Source organism: Phasianus colchicus, chromosome 4, assembly GCF_987193195.1.
Source record: "Phasianus colchicus chromosome 4, bPhaCol1.hap1.1, whole genome shotgun sequence".
NCBI classification, from domain to species: Eukaryota; Metazoa; Chordata; class Aves; order Galliformes; family Phasianidae; genus Phasianus; species Phasianus colchicus.
This window is the reverse complement of record NC_143439.1, coordinates 33076176-33095600: the sequence shown is the minus strand read 5'-3', so window position 1 is coordinate 33095600 and position 19425 is coordinate 33076176. Positions and strand designations below refer to the sequence as shown.

The window sequence follows — 19425 nt, the reverse complement described above, 5'->3', positions numbered from 1 at the left end:
ATCAATATTCTGACCAAAATGCTTACAAACTCTCTTTTCAAATTATTTAAATTATCCTATTTCCTATTTACTTTCTAATAATCAAGATTATTGTCTGCTAGAAAGGAAAGCCAGTTTATAGGAAACTGCCCCTAACTTCTTCATAATTTCTTGTATCTGAGTCTGAACGCTTGTGAGTTGATCTGTCTAGGAATGTGTGGCTTAATAAAAAAGGTAACATGAGACATGAGGAAAAAATGCCAGAGGAGATTGATCAGCCAAAGCCTCAGTGATTATCAAAGCAAATTAGTATATTGAAATGTTTCTTAAATATTCTTGTTAATGAGCTGAAGCCCTAACCATTTATATGTACATGTTTCTCATATCTGCGGTTGGTGTAAAGGAAGTTTCCTTTTGGTAGGCTCAGAAATAAAATTGGAGCTGCTTATCACCAAATTCTTAATAGAACTGTTTACTTTTGGTCTTTTTTTCTGCTGTGTATTCACAAATGCATTTTAAAGAAAGCCAGACAAGATGAGAGTTTAATTAATAAGCTATCCTAGAGGGTAGGAGGAGTGAAGGGAACGCTAGATAGGAAAGCCAGGGAAAGTCACAAGTGATATGAGCGACAAATGAGAACTTCCATTTTTCACTCAAGCAAATATCACGTTTAGTCTGAATCAGATGTTTTCCAAGCAACATTAAAGTAGTTAGGGCTTTAAAATGAAATTACAATGGAGTGCCAGAACCTACTTCTGATGCACAGTTCACAACATGCCTGCTGACTTAGTCAGGATGCCGCTGCAGCAGATCCTCGCAATGATTTTCAACTTTAGTGCATTTAAACTTAAGGTTCATGGATGTTCCAGAGGCGAGCTGAATTTACTTGGTTATGAATGTGAGAACTTGCTGAAATACCCTCAGGATTGTGTCCCCACAGCCTTGTTTCCCAGATGTACTCTGAGCTGAAGGTATAAACATTATCGCATGAGGTGGCTGGCTCTAGCAGCAATGACTCTTAGCCAAAAACCCTTCCTTCCTGTTCTGTATTTTGTAATGGCTGATAACATCATAGAAAATATGGCTTAAGATGTCTCTGGGTTCATGGCTGTAGGCAAAATTTGCTCTGATAATCTTTTGGGGGCAGTCAGTTTGTCTAAATATCATATTGACCTACTGACTATTGACTTGCTATGTATTAATTTGGATTAACACCTATGTAATTAAGAGCACAGCAGAGAAAAGTACCTGGCAAGGCTTCCTACATGCGTTCCGTTGTCCACTCACCTATCTCTGCCCTTCCCTGTCATTTCATCCATTCAGGTGAATGTACTTGGAACTGTGCTGGTCTTTGCTTTTAGATTTAGCCAGAGTAAAATAGGAAGGACAAGCAATCCCTCCAAAATCTATTTCTTTTTGTTGTTGTTACTGTTGTCCAGTCCTACTTTGCAGGAAAAAAAAATAGACTGAACAGTTTGGATAATGCATATATACATACTATACAAATAATGGGATGCTTTTTACTGACTTTGTTGTATGAAGGACTTCTGGGAGCAAAGGTGCTGTAATAGCCAGCTTGTTTAACTTACCGAAAGCTGCTTACATTGCTCTACAAGTATTCACTTAGCTGAAAAATGAACATAGCAGTTTATTCTTAGAAATTTCCAGTCAGAGATCACATAAGAAGATTCTTACTGGGACTCATATGTAAGTGAGCCCTAAAAAAAGAAAAAGAAAAAGAAAAGTAAAAAATCAAAGTCTACACCAGGATTCTGTGACTGGCAAATCTCAGCATCTACTTCAAAATAGTCTTGAGTGTGGTTTCATTTTTAAAGATGTTGGATAAGAACTCAATACTGCCGGGAAGAATCAACTGATGTTAAGGGAGGAAACTTCATCATCTTTTTTTTTTTTTTTTAATTAAAAATACCTCTTAGAAATCTTTTTTTTTCCTTCTTTCTTTTTTTTTCTTTTTTTTTTTTTTTCAGAATACATCAACCAGCCATCAAAATAAGACATCTCGAACCATGGAAAATTGCTCTAATTGTTATTGGAACAGCATTGGCAGCAGCCATCACCATTGGTCTCCTAGTTTATTTTCTGGCATATGGTAAGTTTTACAGAACTTACCACTGTTCTATTCCTGCCTTTAGTGCATCTCCTTTGTGCTCATGGCACAATGCTGAGATTTTGTTTTTCATCAGTCCACTGGATTCTCTGGAGCTCTTTCCATCCTCATTTAGCATCTTTGCAGATCTCTTTTCAGGAGCATTTCCTGCTATGCAGTGTGCTTAGGGCTGTGGTTTCTGTTGCCTTTCACTTGCTTTCACTCCTTTTACATCTTCCTCTTGATCTACTTCTGGATGAGGTCAACACATGAGCCTTCTGGCCTTTGTTAAGCAAGTGACAGCTGAACCTTCCACTCAATTCTACCTGTGTTGTTTCCCCATTCTCCTGCTTTGATCTCCAGCAACTGCATCCCACTGTTCAGTGTTGTGTGAACATGCTGGCCAGGAAGGAATGTAGCTGACCAGTAGGATGCTACTTGTGATCTTGTGCGCATTGAGCCCAACATGCTGCTCAATGGCCACAAAAGTAACTGCTGGAGAAACTGGTTTTTCTTATTTGTCACTGCTTGGCATAGATCGCCCAGCAGAACTGAGTTCTTGTTCCTGGGTTCCTAGCTTTTAGAAGTTTTATTTGAATGGGTTGAGTACAAGTGAAGGATTATCCACTCCCCAGACATCTACTTAGTCACCCCCAGACCTTCTAAGTTCGTGGCTCTTGGTGCATTGTGAGTATTGCCTGTTCCTCTTCTCTCTACAGATCAGAAGCTCTTCTATTACAGTGGCAACATAAAAATCACCAACATCCAGTACAGTAATGAACTGTCCAGACAGACCTCAGGAAGGTTTAGAGACCTGAGCGAGAGGGTTGAGAGACTGGTAAGTTGGTACTGTCAAGCCTTTCCTTTATTAAGGACTGTGTGATGATAGAAAAGGCTTTAATGTGAACAGCCATCATTTAGACCACAAGTCTCCAGTATGCCCTAAAACCCTGGGTAGCAGACATGAGCAATAAGTAGCATTAAATTTGTGGTCATAGTAGGCAGACTAAACAGTCCCTAAATAACTTGTTTTAGCACATCACCTCTCTTTGTCACTGCAGTGGTGAGGTAGGTATTGATAATATTCTCAGTGTCCTCTTACATCAATGATAATTTGTCTGTGCCTTCTCTCTTCCTGCCTTGAGAATGACTTCTGTATGCCCTTACACATATGTGTACAGCACCAGGCACACAAGAGTCCAACCACTCGTGACAGAATTCACCAGACACCAAATTATTTCCCTTCTCCCTCCTCTTATAGCTAGCTACCTGGCACTGCTTTCTGGCTTTTCTGCTGCCCCACTATCTTGAAGGGAAGCATGCTTTTACACCCTCTCCTTAATTGGGGGTGGGGAACTCTATCTGTCAGACTGCTACTGGTGTTGAGAAAACAATACGCAAGCCTTTCTCCTGCTTCTTTGGTATGTTTTGTTGGGAAACCTTCCTACAAAAAACAGAGGGTGCTCATATGGAAATAAATAGATTGCAATTTCCTTTCTTGTTTTCTCCTTGAGACACTTCCTTACAGATGATAATTACAGAGTTTAGCTCTTTACAGCAATAAACATGTGATTGTGCTTGTATCTTTTTGTATTTCAGTCATTAGAGTCTGATACATATCTCTTACCCCCTGTTTAGCAACCTTGCTCAGATACTCAGTTAATAAGACAATCAATGTTTTGCTCCCCACTATCATTTAATGTAGGGACATATTTGTTCACAACACACTGTGAACACTGTATTGGAGAAGTAGGATTTGACAGTGCTAGCATCTCTTCCTAGCTCTATTGCTGAGAGCCTTGGAGATCTTAGTCAAGTTGTCCTCTTTTTTTTGTACTTATTTCCTTTCTGCCCCTTTTTACTACTAGTTACTATACCATATTTCACAAGATCTGCTTCTGGTGCATGTCTGTATGTACAGTCTTACATAAGCTGCGTTTATGCTTGACAGCTATTACCTAATAATTGCAGGCTTTTAACCTTCTGATAGGACCATGGAGAGGGAATGTTCTCCCTGAGCAAGGAAACATTGTGCATTGCTGAGTTAGGAGGAAGGAAGGGGCTGAGAAGTCTTTGAGGAACAACACTTGAGTGAAGTTGAATCTCTTTCTCCTGCCTCATTGTCACCTTTTTTCCCCTTTTTTTTAATGTGACTCCTTCAGCAAAGAATCACCAATTCTAGATAAGAAGTTCTTTCAGACACTGTTCCATACAGCCAGAATGTCCACTGAACCTGGCTATTAATTCAAGTACTTGAAAGAAGGTCAGTGCTTCAGAAACTGTCTCTTCTGTGTGCACTGGGAACTTCTGACTGTAGTGACGATAAATACCAGTGCTGGTTGAGCAGTGAGAAACATGATTTCAGAGTACATTAATTCTACCAGATAAGCAATATTGTAACTATCATACAGGAGACAGTTGCCTTTCGTTAATTCCTGTGACTTTTTTTTTTTACAAGTTGACTGTAATTCGGGCTTTAACTTTCACCTTGCTCTCTCAAAGTTGGTGAGTTCTTTGCTTGATGAGACTGAGAATTGTCCATAAGGTTTTTTTGTTTGTTTTTTTTTTTTGTTTTTTTTAGCGACTCCACACACTAATCAATAACAGTATGGTCACCATGAGTCTGTCTGTCAAAGGAAAAACTCAGTTAGTAGTGATAAAAATCAAAGCAATCTTCCTAGAAACAGAAATATATTCTTGATTTCTTAGCAGACAGCTGCCTCAAAACATGTATGTCTTCATCATCATTGTTTTCACACCATCTTTCTAATAGGAGTGTAGATAGATGAGTTTGGATTTACCAAAACCCTCTGTAGCCCTACCCCAACTAAGTTCAGAGTTTTAGATGCCCAAGCCTTCCAGTCATCGTTAGTAGTAACGATACTTTAAGCTCATGTTGTGAAATAATGAGTCAATGCAGATAAATGTAGCATCTTTCACAATACTTCGTGTGCAGAGTGAACAGAAGTGAATCATCTCTGATAATCAAAAGCATTCAAATTACCGGAGTTAGTGCAACTCCCTGCTAGTGTTCCCTTCTCTGATCCCTCCCTTATGAAGCCTCCTTTGTTCCCAGAATAACCCTGAAAGGAACTCTTCTGAGTGTTGAAATTTCTCCATGAAAAAGGTTTTTCATCCCATTGATAGGTCATCCCGTGCCTTCCTTGGTACCTGCAGAAAACATCCTGGTGTTTGCTTTGATTTCCACAGCTGAATAGTAACACCCATTGTGTGACATTCCCAACTCTCTTATCTCATTGAAGGCGGGAGGGAGTGCGGGGAGATCATGCCAGAGAGCTGATGAAGCCAGTGTACCAGTCAACATCTCAGGGCTGACTGGAAAGTCTGGAAAATGGATTGTGGGGTGGAGCTGGGGGGGGACTGAGGAACAGATGATGAAAGCTGTCTGCTTCTTGCTTGGCTTCATTTGAGTGGCTGTAAGGGTTCCCTTTGTGCTCTCTTTCAAGAGCAAACCTGACTGAATGCTGCTGTGGAAAGAGATGTTTCAGTCTGCCAGTCTCCTTGTTCTTCTGGCTGGACCAGTCATTCTTCCCTTCCTAGCCTAAAATGCATTGTACCAGACCTTTTGCTCTTGAACTGAACACAAAGGGCATATTTGCAGCCACTGTTTTGTAGTAGGTCCACTTATTGCTTGAATGATCTGTGCACATATTAGATGCCACTGTTTTCCAGCACTGTTGTACCCTCTGGTTTTCTCTAGTCCATGTACCAGCTTGTTTTTTTCTTCTCCCACAAAATCTATTCATTCTCTTTTAGATTTCCCAAGTATTTCATCAGAAGGTCCTAACCACCCTATTAGTAACAGCATCCCAAGGGAGATATCCAAAGCCCTGCTCTAAACTTTGCTGCTTTAATTAAGGATCCCCTGGCACCCCAAATTGCAGCCAGAGCTGAGACAGCCAGCTCTATATGGATCCAAGTGACAGGGATGATTTTGGACAGCAGTGCCAACTGCCTTGTATGCAGGGAGAAAGATAGAGGTTCCTTGTCTTTGTGCAGTGTGGAAAGCTGTCTTTGATACTAATGGAAGGAGTTGTGTGTTGAAGAGAACTTGAAATGAGCACTTCATCAAGACCTTCTTAAAGACAATTGCTTCAGACAAAGGCTGGCAAATGTTTGACTGTGAGAGACTAATGGATACTAAGCAACTATGGCTTGTGTCCCCTTCAATACATGGCTGGTTGCTCAACAGAGTAAATACCAGCCTTTACTCTGCTCACCAATGACTTGCAAATGTACCTATCTGCCCTTCTCGTAACAACAATAACTTTTTGATTCTTCTTCCTAGATATTGTAGGAGAAAGAGAGATGTCTATTTGTCTTTCAGACAGACTTTCCTCTCTGAGTACAGTCTACACCACCTTTTTCATTTCCTGGGCACCTAGTATCCCCCTGCTGCCTACTTTTCTGGCCAACCTTACTGTCCGGCTGCTTCTCTCTCCCCTAATCCATATGTCTGACTCCCTTTGTGGACTCTTGCATTAGGCACTGTACTCTCCCCTGCTTTTGGAGATCTGCCCTGACCACTGTCCCATATTCTCTCCTGCTCTTTTGTAAGCCAGGCTGTGGGCTGGGTGGCTAGATCCTCCTCAGGAAGGAGTGTAGCGTGGCTCCCTCCTTGACTAATTGGACTGCTGGGGGAGAGGCAAGGTGTTTGTTTTCCCTCCATGTGTACCTTAAGCCACAGAGTGGACTAACATGGGCTTCCCTGCCATCTCATCCTCCACAAGGTACCTGGGCTCTCCCTCTTCCCACCATCATCAAAAACCAACATAAAAATTGTCTGGATCTGGGCAGAGGGGTTGGAGCTGAGTAGTCCTTTGCATCCTCAGTGACACAGTGCAGATTCTCAGCTGTTTTGGCGCAAAATCACAGTATTGTAGGGGTTGGAAGGAACCTCCAGAGATCATAGAGTCCTACCCCTCTGCAAAGCAGGCTCCCTACAGCAGTCTGCACAGTAGGCATCCAGACAGGTCTTGAATATCCATGAAGAAAGAGAATCCACAACCTCCCTGGACAGCCTGTTCCAGTGCTCTGCCCCTTTACTGTGAAGAAGCTCCTTGCATATTGATGCAGAACTTCCTGTGTTTATGGCACATTTCAATTACGACTGAAGTACACTTCAGTTTTCCAGTGTCTGTGCTGTACACATGGGGAGCTGGGGAGTTGGAAGGCAAAATCCATAAAGCTGCTTCAAAACCTAAGAAGAGGTCCTATAGGGACAGAAAAGAATTTTTCAAGTGTTTAGAGATGATCAGGAAATGACCCACCTGGTCACTTTTTCCCACTGAGGTTTCACACATTACAATGTGTGAGTTTGTGTGGCCTTCTCTCTCAACTGTCACGTAAATACTTAACACCTCTGTGCTTTAACACCCAATAGCCTTATTTGGCAATTAGATTAGCCTTCAACGGGACAGTTCCCCTAACCAAAAGACTAGCTGTCTGCTTTATATTCAATTATAAACTTGATATAGTCCTGATTTGTGTTGTGAATAGCTTTCTTTCACATCTGCATAGCCAAAGCTAGACATACTAGCTATGCTTTCGATCTGAGAGAAATTCAGATAGAGCCTAACTTAGAAGTCTAGCAGGGGGAGAGGGTATATGAGACTCCTCTTGTACAAGACTTGGCTTTTTTTTTTTTTTAGCAGTCATACATGAGACAGGTCTTCCTGAGGAGTGAAACGTGTCTGAGAGAAAGGTGAAACAGATGCTTCATAGACACGAACTATCTGCAGAGTTGGTTGGAACTGTATACAAGGTGTTTCTGTCACACCTTCCATGTACGTGTTAAGGTACATATAAAAACAAGACTCTACAGACATGCACCAAAAGCAAGTGGTTTGTTTGACCTTGTGTTCCTTGGTTCTTGAGGTCAACTCGCTAAGAGTAGATATCTAAGCCAGCAGGTTTTTGAAACAGTCCTTAAGACTGTATTTGCTCTGGGGGGCCAGGCTGTGATGTCTGTAATGGCTAACATGCTGAACATGCCCTGAGAAGTAGAGTGTGCTCAAGTTCAAGGGAGCCTAACTGGACTTTTCTTTTTAACAGCAAATTGAAGCAGTGGTCACTAAAGGTACCATGTAGCTCCATTTCCTTCTCATACTGTTTCCCTGCTTACTCCCTCTGTCTTTGTAAATCATATGTTTTTCCCTCTCAGCCACTGAAACACAGATGGAAAATGAAGATAGATTAGTTAGATCAGAGAATAAGAAATTATGGTAGCTTCAGCAGCTAAATCTTTCCAAAGATTTTTCAGAGGAAGTGTTCTGTGGCATCAAAGTGAATTAAGTAAGAATGTTACTGTTTGTAATAAGTTTCAAAAGAGATTCGGTAGTGTTTTCAAATATAACCCCAATGTCTTTATTTAAAATGAAGCATTCCTAGCACAGAATATGCTCACTAAAGTATCTGCTTAGTACTGATAAAAAGTGCAAATGTCAGAATTTCAACTGACAGTTTTCCTTGTTATTTAGAAGTATGGCTGTTGTAGTAAAGACAGAAAAATGAAGCTTTCTAATGAGAGTATTATAAGAAAATCTCTAATATTATTCGTTTTTTTCTTTTTCTCCAAAATAATGTATGTTGAAAAAAAAATCATCCTTTTTTTTTCATATGAAATATCTTTAAGGAGTACTGTGAGGAGCAGTCCTAAAATAAATGTAGAATATTTCACAATTTCTGTTTGAAAAGCTCATTTTAAGGGACTGCTTTCTCAAAAACGAAGTATTGTCCTTGGTCTGGCAGGATACAATAAGGGTGCCCTCTATGGGTGACCAAGGTTGGAAACAAAGCAGAAAGCAGCTTTCCTCATTAATTCTGCCAAGTGGGAAACATGGCAGTGTGCCAGTAGGCAAGGTGACAGTTTGACAGCTTGTTTGTTTAGCTCTGGAATTAGAGGTTGAGGCTGAGCGCTGCAGGTGTGGTCTTAAAGACATAAGTGGAATGCTGTTGTGCTGAGAGAGGAAATAAACCTTCTCCTTTGGAAATTCCCATTGAAATCAAAAGAAGATGATGACTGCCAGTAGAAGCATACACTATGTTGCTTTTGAAACTGAGAAGCTTTCTTTTTGTTGACTTGTTTTCAGTTCTTGTTTTCACAGGAAAAGGAAAAAAAAAAAAAAGGAAAATAGGATGTACCTTGAGATGTTAGCGGGAGTTGATGCAGTGTAGTATGTGAAGCTGCAGCTGAATGGTCTTCATCACCAGTAAGATTTCTGTCAGTTTGAAATCTGTCTACCTCGGTGGTAAGAATTTGCAAGATGAAGTGGTTACAGTCATCAACGAACTGCCTAATATTTCTTAAATTTAATGCAGTGATACTTTAACTTCTTCATGCAATGTGATTTTCCTAAGCTATACACATACAAACTAATTTTTCTTTCTTTTGCCCCCTCTCCCTATGTTGGTTAATCAAGGTAGAACATCTAATAAGCATGTAACTGGGTTGCAAAATCATTACACTCTCCACTCTCCCCAAAAGCAACTCAAATTCAGATCCAGTATGTAGCAAGAAAAAAGTTATAAAGTGAGCACAAGGAAAATGAATGTGAACGTGAGCTGGAAAAAAGAATTCAAAATGAAATAAAGGGCAATTATTGATAGTGTGTGTGACTAAGGGTAGAATCTTATCTTAATTATAGACCCGTGATCCAGAATTACTGCATTGTTTGCTGATAATTAAATCAGTGAAGTGATTAAAGATGTGAGCTGATATCACTGAGATCAAAATCTGACTGGTCAAGAAAGAGGTTGTTTAAAACACAGTGTTGTCAAGAGGGAGAATCCAATTTCAGTGCTATACTTGTGTGATCAGTATCATTTGGGCAGTTGTAACTTGACTGCATGGCTATTGAAATACTCTAGATTTTCTAAAAGTTATCTTATCCTAAAATCTGTTTGCTCTTATATTTCTACTTCTTACATATTACTGCAGCTTAAAATACAAAGGGAACAGAGTAATTTTCCTGGGAAAAGCCTACCTTTTGAGGGGCTGAAAAAAAAGCCCTTCTCTATATTTATGCCTAGGTGAATTTCTCTCCAAATTTGGGTTTTTCTGGAAAATCTCTTCTCCTAGTGGACAAAATTTCTGTTGCAGTGTGAAAGTTTTGAGAAGATAATTATGGACAATTGAAAGCTGTGAGTACAGATGGGAATGCTTACATGACCTTAATTCCAGTTGTTGCTATTACATGGCTGTAATGAAACTACTGCCATGGCATTCCTTTTAAATTGGTTACACTAGAGATGAGTATGATCCTTTAAATCCTGATGTTATAGCAGGTATTAGCTCTCTTAATATTAGCTCTCTTAATTTCTTCCATCCCAGTTATTTCTCTGGCACCTGTTGCCCTTAAGAACTGTTCAGCTGAGCTCATTTAAGTGCAAAGTCAGTGCTTGCTTCTTAGCTTTAGCAGCTGGCTAATTTAAACTCTGTGAAGAGTTTATGATGATGTTTCTAGGTGCATGGGATCACACTGTTCTTGCCTGTCATGCTGGGTATGACACACACTGTCTTTGTATATGTGGTTTCTGAGAGGAAAGTTTCAGATCTTCTGGTTTGCCAGAGGCCTGCGGATTAGTACACTCACTCTCCTTCAGGTCTGTTTTCTTCACCTCAGGCAAGCAATGTGGCTGTAGGGTTGCCACTGCTGTGAGTAATAGGTATCTCTGTTTCTAAAGGGATTGTAATGTCTACATCTTGGTTGAGGACAGTGCCAGGTTCACCTTCTCCTGCAATCCCTTTTCATCTTTTTCCTGCACTCTCTTCCTCTCAACTCTGGTTGGGCTCTTCACTAACCACTCAGCTGAAACCTGTGTAGAAGATATGTCAGGCTTCCAAGGAAGCTGCTGCTTCTTGATGGTCAGATGGCTGCTTGGACTCTCAGGGGGCTGGGCTGCACACTGGATGCAAATTGGCCAGTGAGTTAGATGCTAGGTACAGAATTAATACAACTGATAAGTTTAATTTGCACTGTATCATTACTATCAAATACTGAAGAGAGTCACCGAACTTGGCAGCACATTCTAGTTTGAAAAACTGTTAAATCACTGATAATAATTTTTACATCCTAAAGAGCTAGCAAGACAGAGGGTAAAAATGTAGTCTGAAGGTAGGTATAGAAGGACTAAACTGGCAGCATGCAGAAGAATGGTAACACAGAGCAGCAAGAAGATTCACTCCCAAACATCCCAGTAGCACAGTTCAGTCGGTTCAGCAAATATATCAGAAGAAAGTTCTGTCAAACTGATTTTAAGTTAACATTTTTGGGGTCCTTTTGTCTTGTGTGAGGCAACAGGGCATTGTGTGGTGGAAGAAAGCAAGGCTGCCGCACCAATCTTGCTGGGTCAATTCTAGACCCAGCTACACATTTGGACAATCACAGCCCAAGTCAGCCTTATCTCATAGTGAACAATCTGATTGCTGTCACACATGACCTACTTCCAGAGCTTGCTTTTCTTTCGGGTCCCAGGGAGGCAGGGTGTATCTGCTGACTCTGACATCACAGAAAACTCTCTGGGTTCAGAGGGTTGGCCCTGCTGACATGGTGTGACATGGGAAGAAGAGGATGATGAGATCCAGAGTTACTCAAGGTAGAATAGAAGAACAAGGCTTGTTCATCAAGGTGTAAAACAACTTCTGGCTGTACAGAACAAAGAAGAGACTCCTCTGTGGCTGGATTTGTGGAAGAGTGGGAATGTTTTGCCCTTTTCTTCTGTTTTTGTTACTAGCTGCTGTAGTAGCATGGAAAGGTCAAGGTTCAAGAGTGAAGTCCAGTTTGAAAAAATTTGACTGCGTAGAGAAAAGTTTTGATTAAAAAAAAAAAAAAGAGGATTTGAAATTGAATTAGCAAAATACTAGGTTACATTACATTAAACTAATCATCAAACATCTTGTTTGAACAAATGCTAAAATAAAATCTGTCACAAAAATGCTGTTCACTTGAAAGAAGCAGTACTTTGCACTTCAAGAATGATTATAGACTTTGTCTACAACAGTGGCTGTCACCATTCACCAGCTGCTAGACAAGAGCCAGGAAAACAGGCAAGATGCACTAAATCAGAGGTGAAATTAAGGGATCTGAACACAACAGCATCTCCTTTGAATGGCTGCAATCAAAACAAAATGCTTAAAATGACTGTAGATGCTTCACCCATTCAGGCCCGGGTCCTACCTAGTTACTGAATGAAGTTCTAGTTGCTTTTGCTTCCAAAGTTATTACTCAGACTGAAAAGAAAGCTGTAAGCACGCTGCAGAAAAAATGTTTATAGTTGGATATGGGCGTGAAAGGTTTTACTGGGAGATGTATGGTAGAAATATGAGCTTGGCAATTTTCTTTGAGTTATTATTGGCACATATCTTTCTAATTTTTTTCCTCTTATATAAGTTCTACATGAATATAAAGATAACTGCTAATGATTCAGGTTTCCAAAATCACTGTTGAAGGACAGAGTATGTCTGGGATAGATTCATATTTGTCAGAAATCAGTTCATCAGCAGAGTGAGAGTTAGGGGCCACAGCACAGAGATTTGACAAGCATGCCTGCCTGTCTTGGTAAAATATAGCAGCTTACAAAAATGAAAAAAATACCAGATTAGGTTTGAAGATGTTAAAGACTCTGTGAGGATCACTAGAAAAGAAAAAAATAAAAAAAAAAATGGTGATGTAGTACTAAGGCAAATGTGAATATGGGGGAAATTAATGACAGATTTCTTCTAACATAATAATCAGGGAAGCATTTAAATTTGTGATATGAAATATAAGTAAAAATAATATTTTGTCTGAGGGTAAATACTTCCAATAACCAAAGGCCATGGCTGGGGGAAGCTGGCTTTAGAATTGAAGGAAACAAAATACTTTATTCTTTATTTTTAAATATATGTCTCATGGAGGGCAGTGATAGTAGTGAGTAATCAGCACATTGGCAGTATAAATTCCATTTTAATATACAGTAGCTTGTTGCAGTTGATATCTGTCCACTGCATTTTTTTCTATGTAACAGTCCTCCCAAATGCTGAAGTAATTTTAGATAACTGTCAGTAACAGCAAGATTTCAATTCAGTGTATGACTATGAAGTACTTTTATTTTTTTCTGTCTGCTGTATCCTTTTCAACTTAGTATCACTCAAAAATAGGCAGTTTTAATATTGAAATTATTCTGTATGTATCAATGTCTGGCTTCATCTTAGAACGACCAGGGTTGGGAAAAGGGGTTTATGTTCTCTGGAAGGAATCATCCCCAGATTTCTGATTTATTTGCTTTTTTCAGTATCGAGACTTCATCAGAACTTTGAGAACTCTGAAGACTTGGTTCTGAATCAAACTGCCTGAATGGACTCAATTCTACAAAAAATTAAACTTGCATGATTTTGTTAAGCATTCTTAAGTTGTTTTTTTCTGTAACGCATTTGACACTTGTAGGGTGTATACATTTGATTTGCTGGGTCTTCCTGGTACAAGGAACTGCATAACTCAGTTGTGACTTCGTTGTTTCTCAATACTTCAGTGATCCTGAAGTATTCCTGGCAGAATTTCATGCTCTGTTATATCACACTGCATTGTCTCACACCAATCATGCAATCTTGAGACAACATTCAACCTTAAACAGGATGTGGTTAAGCTGGTACCAGCAAAGATGTCATTTGGGGATTCATTCCTTATGCTCAGAAGTTATAAAAACAAGTTCTAAACTTCCTCTTTCTGATGGTAAATCACAACAGTGATTGGAGGTGTGTAGAATTTGATATCACTGGTATTCTTGGTCCTGTAGAAATCTATAGTAGAACTAAACATTCTATCAAAAAAGATGTCTACAAGAGAGGTTTGATGCAGTGCGCAGCACAGCATGCTGTATCCTTTCTGTAAGCAGCATTTTGGATGCTTCATTTGGAAGGATTGCTGTAGTGTGTTTCCAGAATGCTTATAAATATCCCATTGTGCCTAGGAGTAAATGGAAGAGTAATCTAGTGGCATAATAATGTAGTGTGCCTTAGGTTAAATGGGGAACAGCTGAGGGAAGTCTGGCATTGTATTAAGAGGTTGATCTAGATTGTGTTTCTGTGGCTCTGCAATTTGTGAATTTGTAACTGAATGTTTTTTTCTGAATGCTCCTTCCAGCAAAACGTTACCTGTTTGTTTTTTTGTTATTAATTTATATATATTTTTTTTTCAACAGATGGACAAGACATTTCACAATTCCATTTTAAGAAAAAAGTACATCCGCTCACGCTTAGTCAGAGTGAGGTATGTAAGATTCTAAAAAACACATACAGATGAGATGTAACAAAATGCTCACCAGGCGCAGCTAGAGAGCTGTTGATATGATTCAGTGTGGGGAGTCTTATGTATGTCCAGAACACAATCTCTAACTGAGCATAAACTTAATATTTGGATCTTGGTGCAGAAGATATATTTCAGTCTGTCCAAACTCTGTATTAGGTTTGCTTGAATCTTCAATAAGCATTAGCTAATAAAACAGATATAACTTGAGCTATCTTGAGCTATATAACTTGAGGTTTTTTTTTTTTTAAAGCATTTTCAAAACTTTCCTTCACAATAATGCAGATGTCATATTACTTTTACAATTGTTACTCTGCTAATATTGTCAAGTAAAACATCAATATTGCTGTGCTGGTTAGGAAGGACCCTCTTGTCTACTATTGGATCTCTCAGAGCAAGCATAAGCAGGTGCCTAGGGAGCAGCACCAGCACAGGTTAACTACTGCAGAGGACGATTGCTCCTCCATATGATATCTATTTCCAGCTATTTACTACTTGGGATTTCCTGAAGTGGTTGTGGTCTATCTGCTTGACAACCCTCAGTAGAGGTCTTTTCTGAGGACTTGTCCAATCCCAAACTCCTTGCGCCTCCATCCTTTAATAGGAAGTTTCTTGTGAAAGCACCACCTCCTTTGGATCATTTGATGGCCTGTAATTCTCATGCTGAAGGAAGTGGTGAAAGTCAATTTCCATCCCTCCTCTCTGAGCACCTACTGGTATCAGACACTTCCCTTTTTGCTTCTGAATTCCATGAGTTCTGCTCTTTTTTGAAAACTCCAGTATGCTCAGCAGTTCCTTGCAGGAGCTGTTTCTTCTTGCCTTGCTCTGAATCTCTGCTCTGCCGCTTTTTGCGATGAAGAGATTAGGGATTATGGTGGTGAAATGATGTTCTTGTTTTGCTTTATTCTCTTTTCCTTTGCTACTAATACCTAGCGTTTGATTGCTCCTTGTAGTTCTTTTGTCTGTGAAATCCTAGCTTCCACTTTATCTTAGCTTAATTCCCAGCTAAGCATATCACACGAGTCATTATTTGAATACTTCAGTGTAGCTTTGGGAATGTTTTCAGATACTGGCTGCAGTGTTGTAAATGTAGACAAGATGGTTTAAGGATCTGGGAGGCCAATATGCAAGGAGAAGTAATACCTTTCACTACTCTTTGTTCCCAAGGACAGGCTGAGGTGCTTGCTGTGAAGTTTGTGATGCTGGGTGCATGACCAGTGCGCACCAAAGATTATTTGCTTCTTCAAATAATATCACTTGGCCTAATAAAACTATTATTTCTTTCTGCAAACTTCACATCTCTCTAAGAGATGACTGCAAGCTTTCCTAATCAGAGTCATTCTTGTGAACTTGCTTGGAAAGAATGATTTTTGGTTCAGAAGAAGTAGTGCATTAGTAAGACTATCCACCATTTACCAGTGAAGACAGAATATGTTTTGATAGGTGTCTTTGGCTCTGGATCTTTGCTATATAGAGAATGATTCAAGGCAGATTGTACTTACCTGAAGGTTTCAAGAGGTGTGGTGTACTTGCAAGAGTTGATACAGTAATTCCAGTGTGGCAGAGCACAGGAAGAGGAGTGGGGGGGAGAGGTTAAGGAACACCTTAGAAATGCAAAGCAACACCCACATTTGGATCAGATAATATCTGGAAAATAAACAAAGTAGCAGTCATGCTGAAATTGGCACTAAGGGAAAAAAACGCCTGTTAGGAAGTTCACGTATAGCTAGCTAGTAGGTCTCAGTTACAAGATCCTTGAGGCAAGGTGTGTGCTGTCTGCTCAGTTATGAAGCACTCAGTGTACCATGGTGGGCTAATAATACCTGGCCTTTTCATTACCCTTCATTGGCAATAGCAGAACTATCTGTTTTGTTTTGGTGCATGTTCTTTTCTACTATCATAAGCTGATTACATTATTTGTGCATAAGCTACTCACTTTCTGCTAATTTTATTTTTCCTTTATATAATTACAACTGCTCCAAGCAGTGAGATATAACTGGAGGACCTTCTCTTTCACTTCACTGTCTTCACCCAGCAATGTCCATGCAGCTACTCTGACTTTGAGTGAGGCTGCAGTGGTGAAAATTAGGTTGACTACTCTGTCTTCTTTTCTTAGCTACCTTTTTAATGGCAGTTGGAGATTTTTTTCTGTGTACATACAGGGCACTGGAAAGGTCTCTCTAGATAATGATAATTGTCTGTCTGATGTTTCAGAAGTACTGTGTATCCAGCTTTTCATTGCAAGCAAATTCCATTCCCTCCTGTTCTTGCATCGCAAATGTGTGCTCAGTGACTGCTCTCTCGACCCCAAGACTGTAACACTGGTCTGGCCATTTATTCACAGAAAACATCATGCCTTGTATTAGTCTAAGATACATTGGACAATTCAGCACTTCTTAGATTTCTTTTAATAGTCAGCTCTCTAAATTGTACAAAACATTCAAGCATGTATTTAATCCTCTGTTACATTGCTGTTGCTAAGATGAAAACTAACAAATGTAAAATGAGCTGAAGGTAACCAGACTGTGTTTTGTTGGTTTGTAGCCCAGATGCTGATGGTGTGGTGACAGAAGCTTTGCTCACATTCTGGTTCTCTGCCACGGATTGCAAAGAAGCATTGCGCAAAAGAGTTGAAAGGATCTTGTGGAGGGGCCTGAAAAAATATACTGGGCCCCTGCGAATAGATGTCAGATCTTCTACCATCTCAAGTAAGGATATTACTTCTCTCTTAAATCTAGTTATTGTTCTCTTCTGATTGATTTAACTTGATTTTGCCTTCTGATGATGTGTACCCATCAGGGTAAAGAGTGAAAGCCTCACCACAGTGTTTTGGTACACAGCGGTGCAAACAAACATGCTCCTTAGGTCTTTACAGCCCCAGGGAGCCTGAAAGTGCAAAAACTATGCCTGGATGTCAGTCCTTGTGAGGAAACAGCACACGCTTTGGAAAAATTCTTTTTTACTGTGGGGATCAAAATTCCTTTCAGATTCCTAGGTTAAAGGAAAAGACAGGAAGAGTGTTCCTATCAGTGTGACCTCTCAGGTGAGGATCTGGCCCTTTTTTTACTTATGAAATTGGCATCTGACTGATGTGGAGAGTAACAGCACTGTTAATGATTGATTTAGTGATTTACTGAACAGATAGCGACAGGTGAGTTTTCTCCTCCATGCTTCTACAATTCTGATCTGTTAGGGAGTTTTTCTGTAGGCTTAGACTCTTGTCTCTGCACAAGGCTAAGCTTTGTTTATTAGTTAGCATTTTTTCTGTGAGTCAGACTTTTCAAGAATGAGTTGCTGGTCAAAAGGAAGGGGCAGATACTTGCTTCACTCGTTTTTGCAGTTCTTCTGCTTACTCCTAACATAACAGTGACAGTACAGTATATGGATACGTATACTTCCTGATTGCTTGTTCATGCTTGAGTACTTAAGCCAGCAATGGTGCAAGGAGGCCAGACAGCTTTGTTGAATGAACAGGAATCTTGGGCTAAATCCCTTGCTGGATTGATCCAGGCTTCCTCCCACTCAAAAATGATTGAGAGCTACCATTTGTTCTGTCTCTTGGTGCTTGAGGTGGGAAGATGCATTGCAACAATGTAGGGAAATTCAAATATGAGTGTCATATGCCCACTGTTTCTTGATGGGCCAATCAGTCCTCATCACTGGGATGGCTCACGATGGTAAACGTCATCCCTGTGGACAAAGAAGCACCACTTATCTTATTCCTTTCAGGTAGAAACAGTATGTAGCCATAAACCAAAGAGACTGAAAGAGTGCTGTTGTTGTTTTTTTTGTTTGTTTGTTTGTTTGTTTTTTTAAAGGTGGTTGTATCATAAAGGTGGTTACTAAATCTTAAAACTCTAGTTCAGTTTGGCTTGCTTAAGGGATAAAATTGGAAAGAGTGCAAAGGTGATTGTTAGAAAATAAATGTGATCTTCTCATCAAGTTACTAGCTATTTATATTTAATCCGGTAAATGAGAGAAGTGGTTCAAAACTCTGTTTTGTTGACCTTGAACTGCACCAGCGCTACTACAGTAATACATAAGTGGCTAGTTAAAAGAAATTAGCTGGTACAATTTAATCATCGGTGTTTTCATTAAATACTTGGTTTCAGATAAAGATGGCATCTCAATGTTGCTTTGATAAAATTGTATGATAAACCTCCTGTTGCTTTAATTGGCTGTCCCATCTTATCCATAAACTGACTACATAGGTCTGTTACTCAGGACAGGAGTAGCATTGTGCAACTGTTACACATGATACAAAGGTACATAAACAATACCCTGCCATTTCTAGAAGACAAGAATAAACTTTGGATCTTTCTTTGCTTAAGCGTATTTCGACTATATTATGAGTCTTAAGCAAGCTATATTTGGCAGTGCCGTTTAAGAAAATGAGGTTGACTCAAGTGGAGAATACAGGAGCTCTCCTGTACTTTCTGAGGAAATGAATGTCTCAGATACGAACTTCATCCTCCTTTCCCACTCCTGGACGAAGTGACACTTTACAACAGATCCCAGAAGTCCAGAGAGGTTTTGCATTTTCAATTTCTCTCTGTCCAACTCTAGTATTTAAATCAAGGACGGTTGAGAAGCCCTATAAGGGTCCATGCTCTGTATTACTTTTCTAACTTTTGTTTCATTGTAGCTTTGATGGTTTTGCCAGCTGGAATCCGGAATCCTTGCTTATCTTGAGGCAGTTCTAGAACTTTTCCATAACAGTTTCTAAAAAAAATCATTAGACCTTTCAGTGTAATCATCTTATGAAAATATTCTAATTTGGGGGTCATGATATAGCATAGCTTAGGTAAGCATAGCTAACTAGTTGAAGAAATCCAGGTCAGGCACTTATTTAAATGGCATGCTAGGAGGGTCTGATAAGCAGAATGAGTAAGTCTTCCTCCCAGCATCTGATCTAATCTTGTTATTCAACAGTGTCTCAACTTGCACTTCACTCAAAAGTATTTGCTTTTTGGGGATCAGATCCAGCAAACTGCTTGCAGATTGGGTGCAGGTTTCAAATCTTCAGCTGCAGTC

The 19425-nt window shown here is 39.7% G+C and overlaps 1 protein-coding gene across 1 annotated transcript in view; it reads left to right on the top strand.

Annotated features, from left to right (window-relative positions):
* Positions 1-19425, top strand: part of LOC116231202 (transmembrane protease serine 11E-like) — a 39322-nt gene that overhangs the window by 5414 nt on the left and 14483 nt on the right. The window contains exons 3-6 of the mRNA XM_090139134.1: positions 1968-2089; positions 2806-2924; positions 14288-14355; positions 16936-17099. Of these exons, the coding sequence (XP_089995260.1) occupies positions 1968-2089; positions 2806-2924; positions 14288-14355; positions 16936-17099 (473 nt within the window). The remainder of the gene's footprint in view (positions 1-1967; positions 2090-2805; positions 2925-14287; positions 14356-16935; positions 17100-19425) is intronic.